The sequence below is a fragment of the Haplochromis burtoni genome, unplaced genomic scaffold, assembly GCF_018398535.1.
Source record: "Haplochromis burtoni strain Fernald_Lab_line unplaced genomic scaffold, NCSU_Asbu1 Contig_118, whole genome shotgun sequence".
NCBI lineage: Eukaryota > Metazoa > Chordata > Actinopteri > Cichliformes > Cichlidae > Haplochromis > Haplochromis burtoni.
In genome coordinates, this window is record NW_024582479.1 from 8998 (window position 1) to 19095 (window position 10098).

The following is a 10098-nucleotide window of genomic DNA, read 5'->3' on the forward strand; positions in this document are numbered from 1 at the left end:
AGTTGCCAAGTGCTTGCTCATAGGGGATCATCAGATTGCTGGCCTGTCTCTAATACTGTAGGGACCACCTTACAGTATTAGAGACAGGCAGCTGTTGTTTGCATTCAAAGCCACATAAATAAATTTGAATTCTCAATGAAATGAATGGATTTGATTTGATTCCTTTACCTTCACAGAATCCTTTTACTTCAGTTTTGTCTTCTGCTTCTTGGTAGCAATAATAGTTTTGTCAATTAAGCTTTCTTTCCCCACCTGCAGCATGCACCTATTTTCCACTTTTCTGGATTTGACAGCACTAATTAGAGCATCTGAGTGCTCACCCATCATTTGGTTCAGTCCCAGCCATAGCTAATTGTTTGCTGGTGGTTTAAGTTGGTTGTCAGTCCACGCAGGAGTGTGATTGCTCCGTAAGGTGAGAAACATCATTTCATTTTATTTTAAAATTTCATCAAAATACTAAATTCATTAGTTCACTTTGGCAGCCCCCAGTTTTATCCAAACCACAGAAGTCACAGGTGTGCTTAGTCATTACATTAAGCCTGTACATAATTCAGACAGTTTTAGAATATTGGACCTCACTTTTAATCACAAATTTAAAAACAAATCCTTCTGTCTCATCATAATAAATATACATTCAAGTGAACATTAAATTATCTTACTTTAGGCTTAATTACGCAGAACGTTTGATCAGGAGGACATCAGATTTTTTAGGAAAGCGATTTGGAGGTATTCATGCCATTTAGGGTCCAGTAGGTGGCAGCATTGACCAAAAATTCTCGTCGCAGTCTCACAATTTTTAATCTCCTTTTCACACATTTTTCACACATATCCTGTTAGTCAGACAGCATCTCTGTATGCATGAATCTGCACGCATGTATCACCTTCATTTTAAAAAAAGGAGCCAGCTATTTTATTACTGTTGGCCTTGTAACATTTATCACTTTAAACATAGCACAAGTCAAAAAGCATACCTGATAGGCAATCATAAGATAAAGCTCGTAAGCACTTACCTGTGGAAGTGCTTCAGTATTTATTGCATTTGGCAGTAACTGTGGTTCTAGCTGAAGCATTTACAGTATTTTTGAAGGAGATGAATTCATCGTCTTATCTGACAAACATCAATGCCTTTTCCTGTTATTTGTGACCATTTTGTAAACAAATATGCTTCTTAGAGGTGACATTATTAAAAATCCTGAATTTGTGTAAAAGTAAAAAAAGAAAAACGCTTTCCCCTCTTTTTCTCTGGTAAAACCTTTTTGGTGGGTTGCAAATACTTCCTCTGTGTAGGAAAAGGCCCACCAGGTAGTGAGCTGAGCAGAGCCAAGTGTGTAAACTACCAGTAGTGATGTCATGCGCTGCATCTTTGAGCTGCAGTTTAGACTAACTTGTTGAAACCACAGAATTTCCTGTGGCATGAGATATTTTTATTGCAGCAGAACTGATGCATTGGAAATAGCAAAACAACAGACATGCAGAAGAAATGTTAGTGATAATATCTTACAACCTACAATAGTGTGGCTTTCACCTTTTAACATCATTTGGTGGTTTTCCGTTTGATTCGTTTTAAATCACATGGGTAAAAGTGCAAAGGGAGGATGTAAACTTTGGTGATGGGTGACGAATTAAGGCAAATCTCAGCAAAAATGTCTTGGTGAGGTGTTCGGCTACCACATGCTCTCTTCAACATGTTATTGATGTTAATCTTAAGTTCCCTAGAGCTTTAATGCAAGGACTGAAAATCCTTCTTTCCTGTATGTGCAACACACCGGTCCAAAGCTGACTTGGATTTAGTAGTGACTAAAAGGATATGATTTACATAACTGCCAATGATGCCTCCTGTGGGTTGAGGTAGTGTCATCCTGGAAGAGAAGATGGATATGTTTCATCATTAAATGAAGGTGATCACTCTGAACAACTCTGAAGTCAGTAAACTGTCAGTGTAAGGGGACCAAAACTATGCTAATCAAATGTCCCTGTAAAGAAGCAACTGGTTCCTAATAAAAGGCTTTGTTCTCGTGAAATGTCATTAGCAGAGCTAAATTATGACTTTTCCATACAGACTTGACTTTGTGGCATACTTTCAGAGGTGATCCATGCCGTAGGCAGACCAAATTCCATCTTCAAGCCTGAAGTTGACTTAAGCAGAGGAGAAATGTTTCAACATGCCCTTTATTTGGAGGAGAAATGTGTTCACAGGGCAAGCGAGCCACTCTTCCTTATAAGATGGCTGTAAAATGTAGAGAGGGAAATCTGACCGTAAATAATCTGACAGCACTATGAAGTATGCATTCCTAAAGACTTAGAAACTTTTAACATCCAGATTTGTCTTCTGAAATTTGGCATCAGCAGGCCCCTTCCTTTGTTCTTTAAAGTGATTTTTTTTAAACATATGGGAATTACTGTATGTGGTTTGTAAGCAGAGGAAGGCTAAAAGATGCACATTATGCCATTTTTGTATCTGTTTGGGAACTGTGGTAATTTTGATGAAGGATTTTAATCGTAATTACTCTCAGTGCAAATAAATCTATTGAAACTTGATCAAAAACGGCTCAGAGAGATCTTCAGATAGATAGATAGGGATGTTTTCTATTTGCACTTTTTCTGTTTTTATCCTTAGCATTTGGTTTTCAAACTTTAACACAGCTGCTCAACTCTTCTGCCACCGGTCTTTGATTTGAACTGGCTTCTGACTGCTTGCCTGTCTCTTCCCAGAGAGTAGTAGTGAGTGGGTGTGTGGCGGGGGCTTGAGTAAATGAGGCCATTTGGCCAGTTTAGCATCATTGTCAAGGCTAGACACAAACTCTCAAACAGCTTGTTCTCAATACACATTCAAAGCTGCCGAGAGGGGTCGTGCCCCCCTCCCCCCAGCCCGCATTTTTTTAAATGGTTGCTGTCCGTTTTCTTTGGGAATGCAGGAGAAAAGTAGGGAATTAATATTTTTATGGGTTTCAGGTCTAGTACACGCATACTGTGTGCCTTGAACATAGCAGAACGCCAGTTCTTGCATCAAAGCCAAATCACTGGCCTTTCTGTCTTTGAGGGCTTTAAAGGTGTGTTCAGACGTGATTTCTACCATCTACGTGTAAATGCAGTCAATGGACCAAATAAAGAATGGAACATACTAATTTATTGGATACATTTATGGTTTAATATGATGGAAAAATCTTATTTCTTCCCAAGACTCAAATTTAAATAGCAGTGTTTGGGAGAAAAAAAAGCAACAAATGGTTGCACACAAGCCCTTTAAAAAGAAAAATAAAGAAACTAAATAGCAGGTAAACCCCCTCACCTGCCCCCTCAGTCTTTTCTGACCCCCTCCCCCCCACAAAAAGGCCACCCCTCTTCTTATGACCAATCGAGTTCAAGGCCCACAGATCAAGGATATAAACTCCCGAGTGTTCTCACTACAGTTTGACCATTTCAAGGCTGGATTTGGTTTAAAAACTTGAGGGATTCACAGGGTGATTGTGATGGAGATGACAGGAGGACATGATAACCTGCACCATATCGCTGGTAAGTTCAGTTATCACACAATGTACTGCATGAATGTGCATGTTTAAAATGACACACAAAAAATCTTCTAGAAAGACAATAAATTACCTTATTTTTCGAGCCATAAGGCACACAGGGTTACAAGGCGCACTGTTGAACAGTCTGTTTTCATACATAAGACGCATTAAGCGAAACAAAACCATCAGATAAGTCATTCTTCTTGCTTCCTCCAATTCCGTACCATTGATTCATTAATGTTGAATTCTCTGGCAGCTGCTCTATTCCCATGTATATCAATGACTAATACAAAAAAAAAGTTAATTTTCATCCTCCAGCTTCACTATTTTTTATGCTAACATAGCTATGTCGTTAGCCATCACGTACCACATCATTGTATACCAGGTAGCCCAACTTCAGTAACCCTAAAAAAGTCACTGCTGTTTACTTCGCTGTCTTCATTTATGTTGGAAGTGATAGCAGAGCAGTATGTTTTACTTGTTTCAGAAATCTCTCAGTCAGAACATGCTATATCATGTTTAGGTGGAAACTAGCGTGCTAACTTCTAACTTTGTTAAATTTAATAAATTCTGTTTTCATGGATGGACAGTTTTGGGCCAATCCATCAAGTGGTGCAGGTTCCTAGCTTACCAAAGTTGTACTAAAACATTTTTGACAGATTTTTGAGCGCCGTCTACCACATAAAATTAGTTTGAGGTCAGTAAGCACAACCAGATTCATACATAAGGCGCACTGTCAATTTTTGGGAAAACTAAAGGATTTTAAGTGCGCCTTATAGTCCGAAAAATGTAATGATTTGTAGGTGAATAATAACTTATGCGAGATGAGCACCCAAACTAACAACAATAAAAAAAGGGTAAACTCTTACAGAGAGAGTGTACATTCAGAACTGTTGATCCTGTGGAAGGCCTCTTCAGATGTGGAGGTTGGCTTTTCATGCTGCAGTAAACCATTCCCAGGTTCTATCAATACAGCTGCAGAACTGTTTACATGTATACTTGTATTCTTTTTATTCATTTCCAAGACTCCAGTTTGAATGAGAGCATGTCGTTGTTAGCTCACCCATACCAGCCCAGTGGCATCAGGGTGACCCTGGAGAACGCTGATCTCTGGCAGTCCTTTCACAGCATCGGTACAGAGATGATTATCACAAAACATGGAAGGTAATGAAGCTGATACTTGGAACATGTTCTGCTCACTAAAGAGTGCTTTGTGTTGTGCCTTCAGCAGTTTTTCATGACATCAGTATTTCTCACAACAGCTGGAGAACTGCTAGAATGACTAGTTTGGCTCACTGAAAATCTTGCTGTCTTTCAGTTTCAAGAAGTTCTTTTAAGGTGTTGCTATATTTTTTTTTTAGCAGTCTTTTTCACTTTAATTAACTTTACCGGTAGTTAAATTTTAGTTGACTGCATTGGCGTTTCTGATACTATGTGTTATCTGCTTATTTGTACGTTGGGCGATATGATTATTTGATCCCCCTGCTAATTCACTTCAATAGAAATGAACATTTTAATGGTGAGAGACAGAACCATAAAAGTTATTAACTGATGTGCATGTAATGGAGTGAAATAAGCATTGAGTGAAATAATCTCACAAGCGATTTTGGCCCACTCCACTCTGTAACTCCTTCAGGGTTTTTTAGCTGCCACTTGGCATTTGATGCTTCAGCTCCCTCCACAGACTGTCTATAGGACTGGGGGCTGGAGAATGGCTAGACCACTGCATGGCCTTAATGTGCCACCTCTTTGTTGCCTTGGCAGTATGTTTTGAGTTACTGACCCATCTTCAGTGTTCTGGCTGAGGCAAGAAATGGTAAATGGCCTGTATTTGTATAGCGCTTTTACTAGTCCCTAAGGATTGCTTTACACAACCAGTCATCCACCCATTCACACAAACATTCACACACTGGTGATGGTAAGCTACGTTGTAACCACAGCCACCCTGGGGCACACTGACAGAGGCGAGGCTGCCGGACACTGACGCCACCGGGCCCTCTGACCACCACCAGTAGGCAACGGGTGAAGTGTCTTGCCCAAGGACACAACAACCGAGACTGTCCAAGCCGGGGCTCGAACCGGCAACCTTCCGATTACAAGGCGAACTCCCAACTCTTGAGCCACAATCGCCCTGCAGTAGCAGCGTCTGATGTCTTTGAGTTAAATCCTAAAGAATACACATATAAAATGACTTCTGTCAGTCACACTATAGCTCACTTGATTGAGTGACACGTGCGACCCATACATGCAACAGGGGTCTGGTGTTATTGTAAATGCACACCTGTGGCAATTTAGTAGGTATTTACAGGTAGGAATAATGAAAATACATAAATGGATGCTGACTCTTATATTGCTGCTAATACCTGAATATATTAATGTATTTTACTTGTAATGGTATATTGTGGTATTGCTACTTTAAATAAAAGAAATACTTCCCCTACCATTAATAAAAGCAGATAAGAAAGCTTTAAGTTGCACCCATCTTTAAATCTTTGCCTATTGATTCAGGAAGAGGTTGCTTTTGTTGTTTAATAAAGCAGACTGTCCCTTTGCAGGGAGTTCACTGTGCTATACAGTTAAATTTTCTATCGCTGCTTTTACTTGCAATCAGACAACGCAGATGCATTCACTGGAAGACAGACACGGGCACTTCAGGGAGTAAACTTGACTTGCGTCTTTCATAGTCATGGCTTGTCTAGCCTCTCCATGGTATTCCCTTTCCTTAATCTGACAGCAGCATGTGAATGGCTTCATGTCTCATTGGATTCAAACTGCTAATTTCTAGTGTCAACGCTCTAGAACACAGAGTAGAAAATAACATGTGTAACTTTGAAGACGAATGTTACACATCCAGTGGGTACAGTTAAATAAATAGTCAAAAAGACCTCTGTGTTTTCCTTAAAACACTTCCATGACTCCAAAATAAAATATTATTTCCAGGAACGATGTGAAGCACACAATCTGGTTACTAATCCAGCTGCATTTTCTCATTTTACTGAAAATTAGAAAAGACTGCTTTTCAATGAATTCAGTTTATCTTCATGTAGCTTCCAGAGTGTATTTTCTTGTTTTTAGTTTAGTTTTTATCAGTTTCAATTTTAGTTTCAGTGTTTGTTTGGTTTTTTTAGGAGTAGTAGTAGATGTAGCACACAGACCAGTACAAGTATTGTAATAAAAACAAGTCTTGAAAGCAGCTGAATTTGCAGTCTTGTCGACATCCAGAGGAAGCATAATACATACGTTTATCAGGGAAGTGATAATAACATTTTTACCTAACAGTTCAAGTTATTTGTTTAAATTTAGTTTTCAAAGATCTCTCTTTGCTCTACAAGGGCCCGACACCCACATTCGAGGACATTATACTGCCACTGTTCTATCGAAATTTAAAACGAATGTCCTCATATGTGGATCTCATTTTTCTCAGAAACAATAAGTCGGGTAAAATGCCATTAAAAGCGTTCAGGTCTTAGGGGGTTAAAAAACCTTGGTGGTGACAATACAAGGTCCTGAAAAAGGACTACACAAAGTGCATTTTTACATATTGTTTCATGCAGGCCACATAAAAGCGGATGACCTGTTTTGCGCGTCATTTTGTTTTTCAGGTTTCTGGGTAGAAGAAACTTTGAAATGGACCTGCATGCAAAAAAGAAATCCCCAAATTAAGTGTTTAAAAAGTTGTTTATTTTTAATTTGAGCCACATGTTTGCTTCTGACTTGGTGCATGCCTTTTCAGGAGGATGTTTCCACACTGCAGCGTCAGGGTATCCGGGCTCCAGCCTTTTACCAACTACGTCATCACGATGGACATTGTTCCTGTAGATGGCTTCAAGTACAAGGTATGATCGCATGCAACAAGCGATGATTGTGTGCTGTAGCTAGTTCGCTCCCACCCACCCCCCTTCTTTCTTGGCCTTAAAGTGAGCCGAGTGCTGTTTGTAAAGGCTGCAGTTTGGAGCCAGACCTCAGTCTGCCCGTTCTGGGTCGTTCACTGCTGCATATCAAAGCAAGCCTATAAGTGCAGTCTCGGCTGGAAGCCCAATCAATTAGCATCACCGATCAGTGAATGAGGAGTAGTTGACCTTCCATAGATTCAGCAACTCATGCATTGTTCCCTTTAATCATCCCCATCCAACTGGGTCACTCCCTTTTAGCATAGTGTATTGGGTTGTCAAGTACTGTAAGGAGTGCTTTTTTTCTTTTTATTTCTCTCCCCCATGTGTGAGTTTGTAGGGTTTTCTTGTGGTTCGTGAAGAGTTTGCTTAATTATACACATCCTGAAGTCTCACACTTGAATCTGCCCCACTTCACTATTTCGCTGTAGTGGAAAAAGGAGCATTGGGAGATCGCAGGAGCAGCAGACCCCCACCCCCCGTGTCGTACATACACGCACCCAGACTCTCCTGCGCCAGGAAGGCACTGGATGAAGCAGCCACTATCTTTCCCCAAGCTTAAGCTCACCAACAATACCTTGGATCAGCATGGCCATGTAAGACACACCCCCCCCTTTTTTTTTTCCTATATTGTCGTCTTCACTGTATTTGACCATTTGCTTTCTTGTCCTTACAATCAGATCATCCTGCTCTCCATGCATCGCTACTACCCGAGGTTTCATGTGGTCCAGGCAGATAACCCATACACTCTCCGCTGGGGCTCTGTGCAGAGCTTCTCATTCCCAGAGACGGCGTTCACTGCAGTCACTGCTTACCAAAACCCAAAGGTTCAAATCTGCCAGAAACAGTCAATAACATTCAAATTTTTGTGCAGAACATCCTTTTTATTTAACAGAATTCTGCAATGCCAATTCAACTGTCTTTTCTTGTTTCTTCAAAGATTACCAAACTGAAAATTGATCACAACCCCTTCGCTAAAGGCTTCAGGGAAGGAGGCACTCATTCTCACAGTAAGAGGTAAGAATGCCTCTCAGGAGACTTAAATTTTGTTATACTTTTCAATTTGTTTTTCTTAATTTAGGTCATTGTAAACATGAAATTAACATTAATTGGAAAGAACATGTAAATTATTATATACGATATATTTTAGGTTGTCAAATAAAAGCCCCCGTGCTAAGAGACCCACACTGGACAGGGATGACTTGAGCAACAGCTCTCCAAGTAAGCTTCTGTAATGTTTATCTTCAAGTTTTTACTAAATGAATACTAAAAGAAAATGTAAGAAAATAATTTATGGTGATGTAAGTTGTGCCAAAGCAGTGTGAAAATGTGGCGACACTCCCGAGATTTAAATGTTGCATTTCCCTCTTAGGCCTGCGGAGGATGCTCTCCACCTCTCAGTTCACACAGACTGAGGAGAGTCGGGCCTCCACACAGCAGTCACTGAAGGGAGGTCACCTTTCAGGCTCAGCTCTGGAGCCGTCTGAGAATATACACGTTGAGCCCCTGGTGCTGCGGGAGTACAACTGCAGCAGTGATGAACAGATGGTGCCTGCTTCCGTGCCATACCAACCATACAGGTCTGATTTTAAAAATAACCAGTATTGTTTAAATGCTTGGTACACTTCTACCCACTCAAAGACTACCTGAGATCAAGATGAATAGCACCAGGCATGCAGTCACATTACATTTAACCTCTGTGTGACTCTTCCATGCAGGTCTGAGTATGGTATGCTCCCATACCCTTCCAGAGATCCAGACGGTGCGCAGATCATCCTCCACCCCCCTCCTAATTCACGTTCTGCAGTTGAACCTTGCATCCAACAACATGGCTACTTCCACCAGTATAACACCACAGTGGACTGGAGCCAGAGCCCTGTCCTGTCATACACAACTTGGTAAAGATTGATCTTTTTTTTTAAGGTAGTGAAATTGTTGGATGATGACTATACGAAAGAACTAAAGGATTGTGATAGACATGGAGGAATAACTGACCTTCCACTTGTTTTATTTCCATTAGCTTGGATTATATACAGCAGCAACTTAAAATAGTCTGTTTTAATGGACGAAAAAAAAAATCTGTTTAGCTTGAGGTTTTAGCTTTTTGTGTTATTTTGTATTTTATATATATATTTTTTTTGGTCAGTCTAACTTGAGATTTGTCTAAGCTCAAGTTTTTAGTTTTGTTTTTTTTTGTTTTTTTTTTTAAAGTTAACATGTATATCGTGTTTTTGTTTTGTTTTTTCTCTCTCAGCTGAGAAATAAATGTGAGAATGAATGTAAAAGTGAAACGATCCATTCTGTTCTATAACACACCTACAGACCGCTCTACCTCACACTTCAATGAGTCCAATTAACACCATGTGCAACAACATGTCAGACACCATTCAAGAAGAACGGAGCTATGATAGACTGCCCTGGCGTAGTGTCTGACTCGATAAAGAAATGACAGACTACTAGTGTGGAAATGCGATCATAGCCTGGCATGCTTCCCTAGCAGAAGGCAGGAGCGTCTGTCCTGTAAATGTTTTACGAATGACAGGGCAAAGCCATATCTGGGACATTCATAAAGCTTTAGGGAGCAGACACTGCAGCAAGTAGTTTTCTAGAACATGCGCGCAGACTTGCATCTTTTTGTGTTGTAGATTTGAACTCCTTTTTTTCCCTTCTTCCTTTAAACAAACGCACAGACATAAATG

The 10098-nt window shown here is 40.2% G+C and overlaps 1 protein-coding gene across 4 annotated transcripts; it reads left to right on the top strand.

The window, feature by feature from the left end:
* The first annotated feature begins 325 nt into the window (after window positions 1-325).
* On the top strand, window positions 326-9648 carry LOC102294069 (T-box-containing protein TBX6L). 4 transcript variants are annotated; one of them, XM_042223686.1, is made up of 10 exons: window positions 355-412; window positions 3411-3513; window positions 4535-4673; window positions 7243-7345; window positions 7831-7995; window positions 8080-8226; window positions 8340-8416; window positions 8550-8620; window positions 8772-8979; window positions 9118-9642. In XM_042223686.1, the coding sequence occupies exons 2-10, from the start codon at window positions 3471-3473 to the stop codon at window positions 9299-9301; spliced, it is 1137 nt and encodes a 378-aa protein (XP_042079620.1). In that variant the 5' UTR covers window positions 355-412; window positions 3411-3470; the 3' UTR covers window positions 9302-9642. The 4 variants fall into 4 exon arrangements, with proteins under 4 accessions (XP_005951170.1, XP_042079620.1, XP_005951169.1 ...); XM_005951108.3 differs by lacking the exon at window positions 3411-3513 and having other exon boundaries at window positions 326-412; window positions 9118-9645; XM_005951107.3 differs by lacking the exon at window positions 355-412 and having other exon boundaries at window positions 3357-3513; window positions 4568-4673; window positions 9118-9648.
* Window positions 9649-10098: the final 450 nt, after the last annotated feature.